Source organism: Onychomys torridus, chromosome 11 (genome assembly GCF_903995425.1).
Source record: "Onychomys torridus chromosome 11, mOncTor1.1, whole genome shotgun sequence".
Lineage (NCBI taxonomy): Eukaryota > Metazoa > Chordata > Mammalia > Rodentia > Cricetidae > Onychomys > Onychomys torridus.
In genome coordinates, this window is record NC_050453.1 from 57,487,980 (window position 1) to 57,508,625 (window position 20,646).

At 46.3% G+C, this 20,646-nt stretch overlaps 1 protein-coding gene across 1 annotated transcript in view; it reads left to right on the forward strand.

The window, feature by feature from the left end:
- The window catches only part of Igfn1 (immunoglobulin like and fibronectin type III domain containing 1), a 60,953-nt gene that overhangs the window by 3,223 nt on the left and 37,084 nt on the right, over positions 1-20,646 (forward strand). The window contains 2 exon segments of the mRNA XM_036201975.1: positions 5,900-6,031; positions 6,175-6,297. Of these exon segments, the coding sequence (XP_036057868.1) occupies positions 5,900-6,031; positions 6,175-6,297 (255 nt within the window).

Genomic DNA, 20,646 nt, shown 5'->3' on the forward strand with positions numbered 1-20,646 from the left:
TGCAAATCTTGCAATAAATTCTGGCCAAAGTTTAGTAAATAATATGGACCCTCCAGTCTATTGTGTATGCATACAAAGAGTCATACATAACACGTGCACACACACACACACACTCACATACATACACACACACACACACACACATACACACACACACACATACATACACACACACACACACACACACATACATACACACACACACACACACACACACACACACACACACTCACTTACATTTCAGCTGTGCACTCTCCTAGCAATCACTCACCAGGCATCAGGATGCTATGGCCTCAGGTCAACGTTTCCTTGTCCACTGTCCTATTTTTCTTGGTTTAGTCATTCGCCTCTGCGCATGTGCTTCTGGGTGTCGACTATGTATGTCTGAGATAACAGCTTACTTTGGGGCTCCCATTTTCTCTACCCAAGCCAAATATTTTGGGGTTTTGGTTGGTGTATCAGCTCACAGTAGCAGGCATCAGTGCTGTTGTGCTAAGCCCATGGAATCAAGTCCACAACGTCTGTTTCTATTGATGGGACTCCTGCTGGAGCATCACCCACAGGGCCTCAGTTTCCCTCTGAGGAAAGTTGCTTGGAACAGCAGCTCTTAAACATCCTAGTCTCACATCCTCTTACACTCCTTTAAAATTATTTAGAACTCCAAAGACTGCTCTCGAAGGTTCTAGTTATATGTCACTATCAAAATTAAAGCAGAAATCACAATATGTCTCTGAAATTGCACGCATAGGCACCTTCTGATAACCAGAGGACAAGGGTAGCATTGGTTTACATTTTGTTGTTGTTGTTGTTGTGACATCAGGTTGAATGTGTGAGATCTGGCTTCTCACATTTGCTTCTGCATTTAATCCTCTGTGATGGATCTAAACCTAGAAAAGCTCCATTGTATGCTTGGAGGGAAATCAGACAGAAAAGGGCAAATCCCTTCTTAGTGCTTCTAGGGGAAAAAAATTCAACCTGTGATTTCCCTAAAAGTCTCTAGAGACTCACAAAAGTCCCCAGGCTGCTGGCTGAGAAGACTGTAAAGTTTTCTTTAGAAGATGATGATCTATGGTTTTTCTGAGACTACTACGTGATAGTAGTTTTCAAAATACATTTTAGAAAACACATTCCTAATATTATCACAGAGTGTTACTGTAGGTTGGATGCAGCCTGTGTGGGAAAATGAGCATCCTATGAATAAATTAGTGTGGGAACCCTTAAAGTAAATTCAACACACATACATATTTGCTCTAAGACTTTTTAGATACTTCAGTGTGATGAACACATTATAAATTTCTTAAGCTATATTATTACATAATAGTGTTTGCCTGTAGTTTTTTTCATTAACTGTATGTATGTATGTATGCATGCATATATTTCTTTTCGAGTTTTTTGTTTGTTTTCGTTTTTTTTGAGACAGACTCTCACTATATAGCCTTGACTGTCCTGGAACTCACTATGTAGATCAGGCTGCCCTTGAACTCACAGAGATCTGCCTACCTCTGCGGTTGAGTGCTGAGATTAAAGGCATGGATTAAAGGCATGAGCCACTATGCTTGACTTCTACTTTAATTTTTTTTATTTTATTTTAACTTAGTCTTGATGTGTTTACATGTGAACTCTAACTGGATGCTTGCTGTTGGGAGATCACAGGTGCACAGTGTCAACAGGGATCAACTACCCGATGATTTAATGGGGGGACTGGCTGTTCAGACAGCTAAAAGCCACCAGCATGTCTTATAAAAATACAATTTATATGGACAGATGACTAATGTCTCTTATATTGGCTCTGTCTTATTTGGAATCAAATTCTTTGAATTTTTTTAACTTAGCCACAGCAGCCACCAAAGGAGTAAACAAAGAATCCCAGCATGGAGTCCACCTCAGGACATCCAACTATCAGAGGCCAGAAGTGGAAGTTTTCAGATGTTTTACTCCTTACAGGTGGAAGGGAATAGAAGGTAATGTTTCTAGAGATCCCCTAACACATACATCTGTAAAGTAGAAAGCATAGGCAAGCAGGGAGGGGGTGGGGCACAAGTGTGCTGTGGCCAACACCTTCAGTCTGTGATCCAAATGCGTTTTCCACAGAGTTTTAACTTAGGGTGTAGAAGCAAGCAGACAGGAATTCAAGAAGGACATCGGTGATTGGGAGGCAGTCACTGTGGTGTGTTTGCACCATTCACCTAGAGTCCCAAAGCCAGTAGATCCTTTGTAAGTGTCCCACAGGGAAGTGGTCACCAGTAGGTGGTGGTACAAGGCAGTATCTAGATGGAACCTTGAGGAACTGGGGTTTGAAGCAAACTAGAAACTGTGTCTGAGGTCACTCACTGAGCCCTGCTCCTGGTGCGTGATCATCCAGCTTGTATTTAAAATGGGTGTGGAAGGGATGTGAAAGTACGCGCATTCACCACTCTGACTCTTTACTGCTTAGTTATTGAATGAAGACTTCACAGAAAACCGAGTCATGTCACATAGTTTGTTTTTTCCTTTAACTTTTTTTTTTTTTTTGGACAGGGTTTCTCTGTGTAGTTTTGGTGCCCATCCTGGATCTCACTCTATAGACCAGGCTGGCCTTGAACTCACAGAGATCCACCTGCCTCTGCCTCCCAGTGCTGGAGTGCTGGGTTTAAAGGCGTGTGCCACCACTGCCAGGCCAGAAGCAGGAGGTTCTCTGCAAATTCAAGGCCAGCTTGGTCTGCAGAGGGAGTTCCAGGACAGACTCTAAAGTTACACAGAGAAACCCTGCCTTGAAAAACCAGAAGAAGGAGGAGGAGGAGGAGGAGGAGGAGGAGGAGGAGGAGGAGGAAGAAGAGGAGGAGGAGGAAAGGAGGGAGAAGGGGGGAGGGAGGAGAGGGAGGAGGAGGAGGAGAAGAAGAAGAAGAAGGAGGAGGAGGAGGAGGAGGAGGAGGAGGAGGAGGAGGAGGAGGAGGAGGAGGAGGAGGAGGAGGAGGAGGAAGAAGAAGACAGGAAAAAGGAACATTGGATCCAAACTTCCTGCATGGTTGAAATGAGGCTGAGTCTGTTTCCCATTTAGATGAATCCAAGCGATGAGAGATGAGTACTTGGGGATGTATTAGTGGATTGTACAGTGTAATGTGACTGAGCAAGTGAACAAGCTCATTTGACCTTGGGGTTACCTAACAAAGCCTAGAACCTAATAACTCTGTTTTAAATTAAAATAAATTTTGTCTAGCTCAGTGGTTCTCAACCTTCCTAATACTGAGACCCTTTAATATGGAGTTCCTCATGATGTGGTGACCCCCTCCACCAAAAAATGATTTTCATTGCTACTTCCTAACTGTAATTTTGCTACCACTGTGAGTTGTAATGTAAACATCTGTGTTTTCCAATGGTCTTGGGTGACCCCTGTGAAAGGGTTGCTTGACCCCCTCAGCAAAGGGGTCTTGCTACAAGCCACAAAAATATACAAAGTAGGATTTCAGCTGATTGTGACAAAGCTAATACCTGGAAGAAGCCAAGGGCCTTCCAGAGGTCAAGCGGAGGCTCAAGGAGTCTTGGTGATATTTGTCTTTTGATTATCAGCCATTTCCTGCTATGAGTTTCTTGTGTGCTATTGTAGCTTTTCCATCATTTACTGGGCACTATTCCCCTCTACTAAAGGGATATTTAGATAACCTGCGCTGACAGCTATGCACAGCCAGAACCCCAGTTCAAGCCTCCCTGTAATTATCGTCATTGGCAGCAGCCGGTCAGATCCATCCCCGGATGGAGGAAAGTACCTTATCAGAGATACCTCTGTATTCTGTAAGAACAGACTTAAGCATCCAAGGCCAAACAAAATGACACCTGTCTCCTAGGTCAGGAGGATAGCTTTATTTCTTGTGCAAGTTAGGGTGAGACCCTCCTATTGACCTCCTCCTTTAGCACTCCCCTTTTGGTTTGTAAAAGAAAGCTTAGTGCTCACTGCCTGAGGAAAATTCTTACTTGCCTTTATGACCCTTGTTCTGTGAGAGGATTGCTATTGCTTGGGTTTATAACTGGATTCCTGAGAGACTTAGGGAGAACTGAGAGAATACGGAGAACTGAGAAGTAGAAGGAGAGAGAAGGATTTTTGAAAAGAGAACTTGAAGACAAGACAGAGAAGAGAAAAGAGAACAGAAGAACTAGATGGGTAAGAACTGGAGAGAAACTAACTAGATGGGAAGAACTAGATTGAAGGGCTAGAAGAGAGAACTAGAGGAACGAGATGGAAGATGAGGAAGAGACGGATGGGGAAGAACAAGACAAGAGAGAAGAAGATGGGAGAGGAGCTGATATGGGAAAGAACTAGATGGATGAGAACCTAGATGAGGCAGAATTAAGATGAAGGAATTAAGATAGAACCTAGAGGAACAGCAGATAAATGTAGAGAGAAATCAGGCAAGAAAGGAGCTAGGCATGAGAGCAGAATAGAAGCCGTGTAGACAGAGAACTGACTCAGAAGAATAAAGTGTATAGACTAAGGAATTTTGTGTACATAGTTTAACTTTTTTCATCAAGATTAAATTATCAGCTGGTTGTAGATTCTTCCCGGACCCTGGGAGAAGACTATCGAGAGGCTGGACCCCCTTAGTCCCCAATAGGGTCTCAACTCACATGTTGAAAACCCCTGATCTGGATTAAATAATACACCCATATAACTGGGTGTTGTGTTCCATTTAGGGACACATGCCATGAAAAACACATACAAGAATGCACTTATACAACACTGGCCAGTGCAATGAGAACCTTGAACCCCATCTGAGAATCTGGGAGAATGACAGCCATCTTGAACCATCTGAAGGGATGTCCAATGGAAGAGGGATAGGATTTGTAGTACCTGGTGCCTAAGGAGACACACAGAGAATTCTTTCAGTTTAGTACCAGGAAGGATGTTTACCAGGTTGTCTAAAGCAGGAAGGAGGGTCTCACCCACAGTCAGGATGTTTCAGTGCTCTGCAACAGTAACTGAATAGTTAAACTCAGAAAAGAATTGAAATTCATATAGTCTAAGAAATGGCCAAGGAACTAGGCATGAAGGGGGCAGATGGGAACATTCTCTCATGGCATTCTACAGGGGAATATCAGCAGGAATTGTTACCTCCCCCCACCACCCCTACTAAGAATGCAAAGTCTAGGCGAGAGGCAGTTGCATATACTGGACTTGGTCTCATGTCTGTTGGTCAGCAGAAAGGTCAGGGCACCTTGATAGGCCCAAGGTCATCTCTCAAGTTGGCATCAGAAACCGTTTTTTAACAGCAGTAAAAACAAACAACCAGTGTCCCCCACAGTCTCCACCCTTTTCTCTCCCACTTGGAAGACAGTTGATGTATTTGGGTTTGTTTGTTAAGAGATGAGTCTCACTATGTTGCCCAGGCTAGCTCCCAAATCCTGAGTTCAAGCAATCTTACTATCTCAAAATTCCAACTAGCTGGTACCAGCTCAAGTTATTATGCTGGTTAGCAATAATGTCGCTCTCTTCGAACTTGTCTTTAAAAGTGATAAACACATCCATCTGAATGCTTAGCAGCACACATGACAGGTCGTAACTGTGTGATGAAATACCTACTAGTCTGGGAACAGCACTTCCCTAGGAGACAGACAAGCTGACAGACTTACACATTCAACAAACAGGTATTGGGTGCCTATTATGTGTCAAACTCTGCTAGACACCCAGATTCACAAGCCACTGCAAAAATGGAAAGGTTAAATATTTGCCCAAGTAGACTCAAAGGGCAAGTGCTCTGTGTGCTTCGGGGCTACAGAAGGTGGGGCTCTCCAGGGGGGAATTCCGTTCAGGCCAAGTCCCACCCCAGCCCCGCCTACCGGCGACCTGACATTCCATCTGTCCAATCCCAGTCATCACATTCCGCGAAGCTCCACCTCAGATCTAGACTTTTGCAGCCTTGTGGGACAGGTGGCGCCCCCAGAATTAAGGACATTTCTGTCCCGGGCCAGCAGCTGTCACCTGAGAAAGATCAAGATTCTCCCACCAGGCGACAAGGCTTGTTGTGCCCGAGACAGATACGGCTCAGATTCCCAGGCTGAGGTAATTAACCCGGAGAAAAATGTGACACATCTCCCAGGCGTCTGCCTGCAGCCGGCTGCCCACTGGTCCTGGCCTTTCCCAGAGCCTGGAAGGATTTCTGAGAAGGGATCCGGGGGCAGAGCCTCTGTGTTTTCCTGCTGTAGGGGTGCAAGGGCCCCCAGGTCAGGACCTCAGCCCTCAGTGTCCCTGCCCAGTGGTCGCTGCGGAAAGTCGGCTGGCTGCCTAGCACTGCACCCGGAGGTCACCGCTCTGTGTCCTGGGACGGGGTAGGAGGATGGGTCCTGCTGATCCCTGGAGACATAGCACGGACACACTAATCCTCTGTTTTTACACATAATCACTTCACACGCAGAGATTACCTACCTCGGATTGCATGCATAGCTGGCTAGGTCTCTTGGCTTTAAAGGCTATCAGCTCGCGTTCTGGGGAGCATTGGGAGACCAGAGGCCCACCCAGACTCACTAATCCTGATCTCTCCAAACTGCCACTCACTCTCCAAGGTGTCTTTGTGGGGCTGTTTTCTCATCTGTTCAAATGGGTTAAGCTGCCGCCTAGATACCACCTTATTCTGTGGGATAAGGGGGAGGGGGCGGTCTTTAGAAAGTTATGGGTTTCTCTGGACTGAGGGTCTCACATCCTCCTCTGGATGCTCCTCCAAGAAATTGTGGTTTGGTTTTTAAAATCGGTTATAATTGGCCAGAAGGGGATCGGACTAATTGCTCAGGCAGATGCTGGTAGCAGGTTGGGGAGGGTGGGGTAAGTGATTAGGTGGAGTCCATGCCTGTGAGCAGGGACAGAGTGAGGCCTTAATAGTCATTTTCATAAGGTTCCCTGTGACCAGAGCAATTGTTGACTCTGCTGATTACAGCAGGAGTTTGGGAACTGTCTTAGCTACTCAATAGGGAAAACGGGGTCCAGAGAAGGGAGGTGATTTGCCAAGTCCAGGCAGCTGGTGGCCAGAAGTGGCCCTGACTTTTTTTTTTTCTCAAGGTTGTTACAAATCGGCTTCCCTGACCTGGACCTCCATTCTGGCTCCCTAAAGTGCTACCCCCTCACTGAAACCAATTTTAAGATTTTGGACTTCCCCCATAGATTTGTTTCCTACTTCTAAACCATTTTGAATTTCACTGGTAAAGCCATTCCCTAGACCATATTTCTCAAGTTGGGAGAGGCAGGGGCCTTGGGAGTTAAAGAGTCATCACTAGGTGGTAAGGGATTTGGGGAGGTGAGATCTTCATGGGCCCTGGGTACCTGATCGGTTTACAACTTTCTGTTAATAGAGGCCATTAATCATAGCCAACTGCAGCTGGCTCAGCCTGGGATAAGGAGCCAGCCTGCCATCTTTAGGAGGATTGGGCAGGAGGGAATATGGAGGGCAGGGCTTCCTACAGTTACCCTGACATATGAAAATGAGTCCCAGAAGACACATGACATGATGGTACATGTACATATAATTGGTGTCTCATTAAGTCCAGTCAAGTGTCCCTCCAAATGTCCTAAAGTGAGTGAGATACCTAATATAGTGTCTGCTAGACATTAGGTGTGGTCACCTTTATCTTTCTTGGTTTTTAAAAGATACTTATGTCATGGACACCTCTAAGAAGAGACTGGGCTGCGCTGTAGCTTCCGTTACAAAGCTTTGTCTATATGAGGGAGGCCCTAGGTTTGATCCCTACCACTGCAACTTAACAAATAGAGCCTGGGGGCTGGAGAGATGGCACAACAGTTAGAACTGCACACTGCTCTTGCTGAGGACTCGAGGCTGATTTCCAGCATCCATAACAGGTAATCCAGTTCCAGGAGATCCAGCGCTTCTGGTCTCCATGGATACCTACACTTACGTGCACATGTGCCTTGCTATACATATAGTTAAAAAATAAGAATGGAACTCTTTTTAAAAATAAAACAGATAGAGGCTGGGATTTGGAGGGCCCTACCCTAAGTATCAAGGGGCTGTGGGGAGAGTCCACTGGTCTTAGTTGCTAGGTACATGGAGGAAGCCTAATGATTAGTCTCCTATATCAGTACAAGCTGTTGTTGGACACTCAGGTGTTTTCCTGGTAAGGGAAGGGTTGTGGGATAAGCAGCCAGGTCACTGGACTCAAGCTGTCAGGTTCATGTCCAAGAGCATGCTTCTCTTTCTGCGGCCTCTGATAGTGTCTATACTTTTCCAAATCTTACTGTAACAGGCTTTCTTCTGGGCCACCAAGCAGCTCCCAAATCATGACACGAAGACTTCTTATCAGTTATGAATGCTCAGCCTTATCTCAGCTCAGATTTTAATCTGTTTCTCTTTGTCTATGTTTTGCCTCTGGACTTTTTACCTTTCTTTCTGTCTGTATATCTTACTTTCTCGCTGTCTCTATGGCTGTCTGACTGGCTGGCAGCTGCCTGGCTTCTGGCCCCTGGCATACGCTCCTCACTCTCCTCATTCTTCCTCCTATTTATTCTCTCTGCCCGCCAGGCCTGCCCATCCCTCTCCCGCCTAGCTACTGGCTGATCAGCTTTTTATTAGACCAATCAGGTGCCTTAGGCAGGCAAGGTGAAACAAATGCAACACATCTTTACATCATTAAATGCAGCATCAACAAATGTAACTCACCTTTACACAGTTAAAGTAGTATTCTGCAGCATAAACAAGTGTAACACATCTTCACATAGTTAACTATCCCACACCACCTTATACATTCATAGCACCCACCACTGGAGATCCTACACCCCTCTTGGATCTATTAGGGTCAAGACCAGGTAGACTGGTTTCTAGTACTCCAAAGACGTTTAGAAATCTGTGGTGGTTAATATTGATTTTCAACTTGACAGGATCTGGAATCACAGGAAACAAACCTTCAACATGTCTTGGGGGGATTTTCTAAACTAACTGAGGTGGGGAAATGGTAACTGTGGGTAGCACTATTCTGTGGCCCAGGGTCCAGGAGAGAGCAAGCTGATCCTTGGCCCTGTGCTTCCAGGCTGCAGATGCTGCAATGTGACTAACTATGTCACTCCTGATGTGGTGGCTCCCTGCCATGGTGGATGTGCACCCTCAAACTGTGAGCCAACGGAAGCCCTTCCCCCCTGAAGTTGCCCCTGTCAGATGTTCTGCTACAGCAACAAGAAAAGTAGCTAATAACAGGAGCGAGGTTGTTGCTGGGATAAATTTGACCCTGTTCGAACTGGTTTATGGGAAGAATGTGAAAAAGTTTGGAACTTGGAGCTAGAAAAGCCCTAGAATGCCATAAGCTGAACTTAACAAGCCGTTCTAATAAGAGTTTGGAAAGAGAGTTGAAAGGGTAGGGCCATCCAAGGTCTCACTTTATACCCGTGGCTGTCCTGGAATTTACTATGTAGTCCAGGCTGGCCTTGAACTCACAGAGCTCCATCTGCCTCTGCCTCCTGAGTGCTGGGATTAAAGGCGCCCATCACTATGCCCAGTCTTTTGGAATCTAGATGATTATTTGATGTTTATCTAGTCATTCTTTATCAATAAAAGAATTGGGAGTCAAATGATCAGAGAAGCAGTGGAGAAGTGACCAGTAACTTCCTATCTCTTCAGTTTCTCTATCCAAAGGGGCTGAGAGCCTAAGCCCTGTCTTACTGCTTCCTGCCTCTCTATTTCCTTAGTCCTCCAAAACCTCTATGGTTAATTTTGGTCAGCCAGTGGCTAGTTCCACCCTCTGATGCAAAGCAAGCTTTATTGTCAGAATGTGATCAAAATATCACACAATTATTTCATCAGGAGTCCCAGATAATGAGCAAAATTTTATGTTTGCTGAGTTTTTTTTTTCCTTTGTTCTGATATTTCTTGTTGTTCTCCATTCCCCCCTGTAGGAATGAGAATTTTACTGTGTGTCATTATATATTAGAAGTGTGTAACTTGGCCAGGTGATGGTGGTGCACGCCTTTAATCCCAGCACTTGGGAGGCAGAGCCAGGTGGATCTCTGTGAGTTCTAGGCCAGCCTGGTCTACAGAGCAAGATCCAGGACAGGCACCAAAACTACACAGAGAAGCCCTGTCTTGAAAACTCGCCCCACTCAAAGTGTGTAACTTGTTTTTATAGAGGATCATAGCTAAGAGATTACCTGAGTCTTAAAAAAGATTCTTCACTTACACATTTGAACAATATTGGAACTGTTGAAGACAATGGGATGGATAGGGCTGGAGAGATGGAAAGAGCACTCGCTGCTACTTCAGAGGATCCAAGCTTTTACCCAGCACCCATGTTGGGTGGCCCATGACTACCTGGGAGATCCAACACCCGCTTTGGCTGCTGCAGGCACCTGCACACAAATGGCACACATTCACATAGACATATACAAGCACATCTAAAAAATAACTCTCACAAAAAGACTGTGAGTGTTTATGAAGTTGGACTGAATAGACTTTGCATGATAAGACGGCCAGGAGCCTGTGGAGCTAAGGGGTGGGAGGTTATCACTTAAAAGTGATACTTTGATGTCAAGTTCAATAGGAGTGGACTTGTGGCTATTGATTACCAGCTTGACAGGATCTAGAATCACTTCTGGGCATGTCTGTGAGAATGTCTAGATGAGGTTACGTGAGGTTTGAAGAGCCATCCTTGCTGTGAGTGGCACATTTTATGGAGTAGGGTCCTTGAGTATATAAGAAGAAGAAAGAAAGCTAAGTATCGCTTGTAGATGAACGAACGGTCTTATTAAATAAGAAACACAAGCCAAATACAGAGTTAAAAGCCAAGAGGTCAGAGCAGTAGCTTAAAACCTCCTTACCCTTCCTGTCACTGCTGTCCTTCCCTCAGCAAGAGATCTACTTCCTGTTTATCTCTTTTTTTTTTTTTTATAGACTTTCTGTTCTGCCTTCTCATTGGTTTTAAACCCAACCACATGACCTCCTCCTCACTGCCTGTCTATACAGACCTCCAGGTCTTCTATGGTTGGTATTAAGATTAAAGGCGTGTGTCTCCCTGCTGGCTGTGTCCTTGAACGCACAGGGATCTGCTTGTCATGTGATCTGGATTAAAGGTGTATGCCACCACCGCCTGGCTTCTGCTATGGCTTGATATTAGCTCTGACCCCCAGGCTACTTTATTTATTAACATACAAATAAAATCACATTTCAGTACAAATAAAATGTCACCATAATCACTGTTCATCAATGCCTTCTGACTGCAGATGTAATGCAGATGTAAAGCTGCATCACACTTCAGCTGCCATGATAGACTATCCCCTCATACTGTGAGACAAAAATAAACATTTCCTTCCTTAAATTGCTTTTGTCAAGAATTTTCACACGGCAGAGAGAAAACTAATACAATAGCCTAGTGTCAAGGAGACGGTAGGAGAAGTCCCAAAATCTCAGGGTATTCTACCATCCACAGTCAGGTTGGACTCTTTGGCCAAACATGGAGCTGTCAGGATCTACCACTTGCTGGCAGTACCAGGGAATAGTGTTGCTTTTGCACACCAGTTATCTTTCTTTTATGCTGTTTGTGTAGTACCAGGGCTTGAACCCAGGCTCCTTTGCACACCAGACAAACATTCTGTCACTGAGCATTTATTTACTCTTGACCCTAGAGCAAGGGCAAGTGGGTATAAGTTAGGAGATAGGACTAATAACTTGGATGTGTTTAGTAGTCACTGTGTAGAGTTTACCAGCTACCAGTCCCTCCTTTATGGATTATAAAAATATTCATCCATTTAGAATCCCCCAAACCCATGAGATACATGCTTTCTTACATACATCTTTTTTTTTTTTTACATTTATTTATTACATATACAGAAGAGGGCGCCAGATCTCATTACAGTTGGTTGTGAGCCACGATATGGGTGCTGGGAATTGAACTCAGGACCTCTGGAAGAGCAGTCGGTGCTCTTAACCTCTGAGCCATCTCTCCAGGCCCCTATACATACATCTTGTATTGTATTTCCTGTATTGGTTATTCTTCCCATTGCTATGATAAAATAACAAAATCAACTTAAGGTAGGAAGGGTTTATTTTGGTTCACACCTCAAGGGTTCTGTCCATCATGGCGGGGAAGTCATGACAGAGTATCACAGATGGTCACGTGGTACCTGTAGTCAATAGGGAGAGAGCAATGAATTCCCAGCTAGCATTCCCCTTTTGATGCAGTCCAAGATTCAAGCCTCGTCTTGAGAGCCACACACTTTTAGATAGGCCTTCCCACCTCCATTAGCCCGGTCAAGATCATCTCTCACAGCATGACCTTTTTGGCAATTCTATCCCCTGTCAAATTCATAAGCAATATGAACCATCACATATAGAGAAAGAGATGTGCCAAGAAGTTAAATTCCTTGGCCAAAGTCATAGAGCAAGTATGTGTCAGAGCTGGATTTTCAATCCAGATTCCAAGAGCCGTTCTCTGAGCCAGCTAGAAAGAGTGGGCCCGGGATTGTCTACTCTAGAGAGGTCCTTGCAATAATCCCACGCACACATGCATGTCCACCTCCAGCTCTGCCTGTTTCTCTTTCTGTACCATCCAACAGTCTGGCCCACGCTTCCTGACTGCATTCTGTTGCTCCAGGAGAGACCTGTACCAACCTGGTAGGATAAGGAATGCTGATAAGGTAGCTATGTGTGGGGGAGGAAGCGTCATTTGACAAGGGCCTCTCTGCTTCACAGGTCATAGAATGTGGAGTCCTCTTGCTGGCCTCCTGTCGCCCAGCCCTTCTTGTTGCCACCTGACTCTTGTTGCTTAGCTGCTACATGTTCATAATCTTTTGGGAGACCTTTAAATTTACCCTAGCATTGTTCAGTGCCAGCTCACAGCGAGTCCGGGAGTTAAGAGCAGTCCTTACTGCTCTTCAGAATGCCCCCTTGCATGCCCGGGTGATATCTTCCTTCTGTAAAGGGATATGGCACAGGCTGTAAGATGCTTGCTGTTATGATCATGTGAGTTTGATCCCCAGTAGCCATGTAAAGCAGCCAAGTATATTAGTTCACACCTGTAATCCCAGTGATGGAGAAGGGGGAGGCAGGAGTCACACTGGGACTTGCTGGTCAGCTAGTCTAGCTAAATCTGTGAGCTCCAGATTCAGTGAGAGATCCTATTTCAACAAAATAATGTGGATACCAACTGAAGAAAAGTCCTGACACCAGCCTCTGGCACATGCATGGATGGCCACACAACGTAAATCTCCACAGAAGGTTCCTCGTGTTTCTTGTTCATTTATTTCAGGGTTGACAGTTTATGAGGCCAGGGCATTTGGTAGGATGGAGTTTCTGAGGTAGGTTTTCAGGGATTTGTTGGGGGTGCATACAAGGATTTCAAGTACACAGTTTGTCTAGCTCAGAGCGCTGCAAACTTCTGCCATGAAGTGTCAGAGAGTGAATATTGTATTCAGAGCACACTGGGTTTTGCAATTGCAACTGAATGTTCTGTACAGTTGGAGAATGAGCTACAATTGCCATACTTGTAGTTTTCAATAAGTTTAGTAAGCATATAGCAAACAAAGTAAAAGAATTAATAATAGATGGATAGATTATGTGTGTGTGTGTGTGTGTGTGTGTATGATAGACAGGTAAGTAGATAGTTAGATGATAGATAGATAGATAGATAGATAGATAGATAGATAGACAGATAGATAGATAGACAGCAAAACTTCATCAAATCCCTCAAAAATATCCAGCTGAAATCTACAAGGGAAATCCCTCTAAGGCAGTTGGCTGGAATTCCCAGGCAGTACAGTGTCCCCTTGAGATGAGGCTTCCAAAGAAAAGAACAAATAGCAACAGATAGAGATGACATCATCAAATTTGGCACTTTCGACATCCAGCATAAGCTGACTGGGGAAGTTGAGGCAGTCAGCTGGAGTTCCTGACAGAGCTTTCTCTCCACGGATGAATTTAACTGGCCTACACCAGCTTCTCTCCTGCCTGCAGGCACTTTTGTTACAGGATAAACAATAGAAACCTCTGCCGGAAAGGAAATCGTTTACATTCCGACTGCCCTCAAAGGGCACAGTGCTTTTACTCTCGGTCTGTTTGGCTGTTCTCTTGCCTCCCTGTCACAGTTTGAGGGGCATCCTCAGACTTGGGTCTAGGGGGGGGGGCAGGGCATTCCTGTTTCCAGAATGAGCTTCTCAGTGAGATCAAATAACAATTTGTGACTATAATGCACATTACATAGACGACAGCCGTATGTGAAAACCGCATAGTTGGTCTGTGAGCCACTGTTTGCTGGCCCCGGAGAGAAGGTACTTAGGGCTGGGAACTATTGTGAGCACTCCAGCCACTGAGGAGGTCTGCCAGCAATTTCTGTGCATGATGCTAACTAGAGAACATGCACCCTGAAATTGTACCAACAGGGGACACAGCCTCTGCTACACTAGAGACCATGGAAAGGGATGGATAGGATGCTGTCTCAAGAGTAAGACTCCCTGTAGGTGTTTAGGTTATGTTCACTTCTGACCTGTGCAGACAGCTGACAAACACCTTATGCTCCATGTTGGAGCTCACAGCCTCACTACACCCTTTTCTGATGCACTCAGGGAGAAAGTCCAAAGGAAGGCCTCACTAGGTTGTGTGTGGCTGCCCAGGGGCTCGTTGTCTGGGGTCTGGTGCTCAGCAGCATTTAGGATGTCCTTGCTGGAGAGGAGCCTTGAGGAATAATTTCAGAGGTGCTGAACTTACTTGATTCCTTTGAGACACCTTCTTTCCTCTTCTTCCTCTTCCTCCTCCTCCTCCTCCTCCTCCTCCTCCTCCTCCTCCTCCTCCTTCTCCTTCTTCTTCTTCTTCTTCTTCTTCTTCTTCTTCTTCTTCTTCTTCTTCTTCTTCTTCCTTCTTCTTCCTCCTCCTCCTCCTTCTTCTTCTAAGATGGATTTTATTTTTTAAATATTTTTATTTTATAATTAATTTAATTTTACATTCATCAGCCATGGATTCCCCTGTCCCCCCTCCTCCCATCTCCCAGCTTCCCCCCCCCTTCTTTCTTCTACACTGAAGCATCTACATCCCAATCTCTTCCATCTTTACTATCCAGCTCCTCCAGGAAGCTTTCCCAGATTGCTCCCTTTCTGAAGTCTTTGCTGGGGTCACTGTGTCTGTTCCCATTATATCTTAGTTCTTTACCACTGCCATTGTTACCCCCCCCCCTTGGAATCACTGTCTCCCCTGAATATTCTCCAGAAGAGTAAATTAGACCCCCATACCACGTGTAGACAAGGACACCATCCCTTAGCACAACAAATGACATGTGGGAGTTGCTCAGCGAATGTTTATTAAACTGGTGTCACTGAGTAACTGTCCCCATAATGATCATAAAGCAATGTGTGCATCTGCTATGTTCCCTATGACCTCTGTAAGAAGTGTGAGGGAGCAGAGGCCCTTCCCTGTAATAGAGCCAGACTTTCCCTTTTGACATTGGAAAGAGCTTCTGGTTTTCTCTGGGTGGGTTAGAACTTCCTGTGTCCTCCAGCTAGCTCCAATTGTACTTAGGGTTAAAAGTTTCATGCTTCAGCAACTTAAAGCCTCCAGCTACACCTCCTGCCAAGCTTGTGGTCTAGAAGTTCTAGTGTTGCCCCTGGGGCATAACAATTGTCTCTCACAATGCAGGAAGAACCGTCCAGATACCTCCATACAAACTTCCGGTGCTCCCAGAAAACAGAGATGTCTGTTGTAAAGCCAGGGACATAGGTTGAAGGTGACATCAAGGACTTGGAGCCCCATCATGTCTCTGCTTAATGACCACCTAGCTGGGGAATGGGGGGGGGCGTGAAGGAGAGATGTGTCTCTAGTCTGCACTGACCACTTCTCATCAAGCCCAGCTCTCATCCCTTTGGACACTTGCTCTGATCTCTTTACCCTTCTTTTTGAGGCCTACCATAAATGCCCATAAGTGCATCCCTTGTGCAGTACCAGGCTTGTTCCCAGGAGTTATGGCCTTTGATGAGATGACCTATGAGGTATTCTTGGGGACAACTGGGATGAATTGTCCTGGCAGCCCAGCCAGACTATGGTTATGAGCAAAGCAAGCCTTGGTTACAATCAAAGCATGTTTATGGGATATTAAAATAGATCGCAAACAAGTGCATCATTCTCTTTCTACCCCCAGACCTCTGCCTCCTTGAGACGCCCTTGAGACAGCATCTTGATTTTGATTTTTCCAGGTTTTCTTTATCTCCAGGGTCTCCACATCTCCATGCCATGGAAGGACAATCCACCCCCTAACCCCCACTCCCACCACCTACACACATGCCATCCCTGACGATTCCAGTTTCTTCTTTCTCCTCTCCTTACAGGTCATCCCTAGCAGAAAAGCTGAGCCATCACCTCAGCACCCAGACAGCTCATTCATGACCAGAGGAAGAGGTGCTAAATCTGTAGCCAGTCCATGGCAACTACTGCAGGCTGGTCAGTAGGGAAGGTCTGTCTAAGGTCTGAGATCAGCTGTGCTGAGTAGTGAGCTTAGCTCCAGCACCCATAGTCCTGGGGTGTCCATGCTTACTACCCTGCCCAGCCCTCACTATTCCCCAGTGCTGTCATTTGGTAAACACATGATATGTTTAATGTGCTCAGATCTCCGCCCTTAAGGATCCCATCTCCTGGCACAGCCCTCCAGGCTGAGTAATTCCTGGTCAGCACCCAGACTGAGACACTATGGGGGACAGACAACAGGGAGAAGGAGACCTTGTCCTTTCCTGGAGGCTCTCACAGGGACTGTGATGAGTGTACATGGGCATCGAGATGTGCATGCAGCCCTGTGCTTGGTTTGTGCTCATGATGCGAGGGTGGTTGGAGGGGGACTGGAGAGGGAGCCCAGTCAGGGGGCGCTGACCCAAAGGTTCCTAACAGAGATGGACCTTTAGCAAGCTTTGAAAAGTGATGCCTGACAGAAAAGGAAGATACACATTCTTAGTTCTTCAAGAATGTTCTTCAGCTCTTCAAGCTCTCAGTTCTGTGAAGTCACCATGCCGACATGCTGTCAAGTGAGTCCTGATGAGGGGCACAGATCACTCAGCAGGCACCAAAGTCCCTTTCCGTCCTGGGCATTAATGAGACTCAGCTGGCTCCCGTCAGTCCCCTAGGGACAGGCATCTCACAAAGCAGGGCGACAGGCGGTCCCCCAGGCCCACTCTAAGTTAGTTGGGGAACTCCCTGGGCACTTTGCAGAATTAAATGCTGGGAGGAGGGAGGCAGGAGCGTTCCAGGGCAAGGGACCTGAGAGAGGCGCATGCTGTGGGAGCCTGAATGAGCCACTGCAGGCTGGGACAGCTGGACAGTGCAGGAGCAAAGGGTGTCAGAGCTAAATAAGGACTTCCTGCCTTTGACAACTGATATTAGCTATAGTCCTCTGCTCATGAGACTCTCCTTTCTCTCTCTCTCTCTCTCTCTCTCTCTCTCTCTCTCTCTCTCTCTCTCTCTCTCTCTCTCATACATGGTCAAGGCCCTGTCTGGAGGGGAGAAGGTTGTCCTGCATGTCCCAATGGTCCTGCATCATCAGTTGGAGCTCATCCTACCTTTACTTCCCCTCATTCTCAACTCCCTACCTGCAAAATGGGTATAAGAATCCCGCCTCATGGGGGATGTGCCACAGTTGTGTGACACAGGCACTCGAGGCACTTCAAATCAAACGTGTTTATTTACTTATCTGTTACTTTGGGAGTAACAGGTAAGTTCAGCACTAGGTATGGCCAGAGGACATTGGGCAGGAGTCTCCTCTCTTCTCATGTGGGCCCTGCAGATGAACTCAGGTGGTCGGGATCGGCAGCAAGCTCCTCTACCTCCCGAGTCATCTGGCCAGCCCCCAGTCGGGGTACTTAGCTACTGACCTCCAATAGTCTTCAGATCCACCTGACCTTGTCACTGGTCACTGAAGACAGGATAAACTTTCTAGAATGTTGGGTTTGACTCTTATAAAAGAGACACACCATCCATTTTGAGTCTTTATTGAGAAATTAGATGGGTGGGAATCAGTTCTGGTGAAAGCATATGCTAAGAATTAAAGAAAAACATGAGAATTTAAATAGTAAGATCCCCCAGAGCTGGCTCTTCCTCCTTCAGAGTCAAATGTTTTGTATATCACTAAACCAGCCCCACATTCTCATTCTTGTATTTGTGTTAGGGATATTTAAATATTTGACAGAATTTAATTATTTTGCCTCTCAAATTCTAGTAGGGTATCTAAACACACACACACACACACACACACACACACACACACACACACACACACACAGTCTTGTTACACATAACAAATACCTTCTCCCCTTGAACATCACAGTTACAGGCAGGTCTCTAAGTGTCTCCAGACACAACAATCATAAAATTGCCATGCAGCGAGTATACTTTCATGTCAAGTTAAAGTCAGGCATGCCACACTTGAGACTGTGTTAACTTTTTTTTCCCTTTCTTTCTTTCTTTCTTTCTTTCTTTCTTTCTTTCTTTCTTCTTCTTTTTTTAATTCAACACAAAACAGTCATCTGGTAAGAGAAAGTCAGTTGAGGAATTGCCTCCATCGGATTGGACCATGGGTATACCTGTGGGGCATTTTCTTCATTAATGATTGATATAGGAAGGTCAGCCCACTGTGGGTGTGGCCGTCCCTGGGCTGGTGGTGGTCCTAGGTTCTATAAGGAAGCTGTTAGTATTCTGCCCCACCCCTTGGGGACCTGCCCAGTGTCCTGATACCATCCTACCTTCCCTTTAGAAAAACTCCCCTCCCTTCACTCTCTTGTCAGAGGTGGCATGCACCTTCCTTTTTCTCTCTCCCTCTCTGTCCCCCTCCCCCCTCTCCTCTCTCCCTTTAATAATAAAACTTGCCACGCAGATGTCATGCCTGCTATGTGAGTAATTCCACTGCGCCATGCCGCTGTCCTCCTTTTCACAACATTAACAAAAACAGGCTAAGCAGGCCATGGAGAACAAGCCAGGAAGCAGCACTCCTCCATGGCCTCTGCTTCGGTTCCTGCCTTCCGGTTCCTGCCTTCCAGTTCCTGCCTCCCGGTTCCTGTTTTGAGTTCCTGCCCTGCCTTCCCTTCAGAATGGACTGTGACTTTTAAGCCAAATAAACCCTTTGTTCCTCCATGGTGTTTTTGGTCAGGAAACCAACACAGCAGGAGAAACGTAACTAAGACAGAAAGGCTCTTAGGTGCCAATCATTCAAAAAAACAAAGAAACAAATGAAAAAAAATGAATACCAGGAACTATTTTCAACGCAGTGAACGAGGGCAGCTCCCTCTTTCCTGGGCTTTCACTTTGAAGTGAGAGAGAAGCAGTCAGCACGGGCCCTCAGGTGATTCTCTTCCGTGGACAAGACGGATTGAATGACATTGTCACTTAGCATTGACTATCAAAGTCCACACTGAAGATCTGAAAATGGGTGGGCAAGGCAGAGACAATGTGCAAGCATCTTCCCTCTGACCCATGCTGGAAAGAGAACAATTAAAGGAGGCTTCAGCAAGCAAGCATAATACCAAACACCTTGCACAGCTACACACTACCCATGTTCAATGCATGCTGGTTTCCATCTTGGCTTCACAGAGTCGCAGTCAGAGTGGACCACAGCAGTGACAGACGCCATCCACTGGTGACCTGACAGTGGGATTGTGTCTCCACAGACAGCAGCTGTCTGTCTCGGCCATCACACATGGGAATTAGAGGTTCTGTCCCCTATCAGGGAAGGGTCCTCCTGTCTTCCAGCTGTAAGGGGAGGGTCCTATCCCTGAATTTCTTAGTCAGAGGATTTTCCTCCCAATGGCAAAGCTTCCCAAGAACTTCAGATGCCCAGTCCTTCCTAGCCAGCTCCCTGCTGAGTCCTCAGCCTAGCTGTGTCTCCTCTGGTACCCAACACTAGCCAGAGCTCCAGGGCCAAGCTGCTGATCAGGGGTAGGGTTTCAACCGGATCTTTATGACCAGCCACATTCGGCCAGGCTGCTGGGAATCTGGGAAGTTGGTGCCAGATGGAGAACAGCTGATCCTAAGGAAGAAGTCATGCTAGAGGCAGGGGCCTGGGGCACAGGGTCTCTCCCCCATGGTCCAGGGTCCCACCTGGTCAGCCGAGTGAAGACTCCCTAGGGCAGCTTGTGTCCCCTCTGTCCTCAATTCCACCTCAGCTCTGGCAGGCCACAAGCTTCCAACCATCCGAGTGTGTCCAGGCTGAAGCAAGGAGTCTGAGAGTCCTTGCTCTTACCCTTGGTGCCCCCATTCTGATGTAGAAGACACTGCCTCTACCTTCAGGGGTGTCAAACCAGTGGATAGAGACAGGGAAACACGTAGGAGCTCCTTCAAGAATAGTGTATTTTATCTCGCTGCTCATGCACCTCCCATAGCTCCCCAGCCTTTTGCCAATGAATACTAAATGCCACAGCAAGGTACAGAGGACACCTCACAGCTTTGCTCATGACACCCACGGGATAGGGGCTTTTGTCGGGCTCTCTGCTACTTTGTCAAAGAATGGGGGGTTGCGGTTGAGGCTAAGTGAGTGGTTGACCAGAACTCTCTTCATAAAGGGAACTAGCTCCTCTGTGCAGAGTGGGAAGGGGGAAGGCTCTGTGACTGAAGACTCTCTGGGTAGAGTCCTGTCCTGAGGCACTGTTGGACACGGAAAAGTGTCCAGGAAGGAGAGGTACTTTCTGTCCCTTGGGAAATTCCCAGGACTGAGGGAGACAGAGCAAGCCTCGAG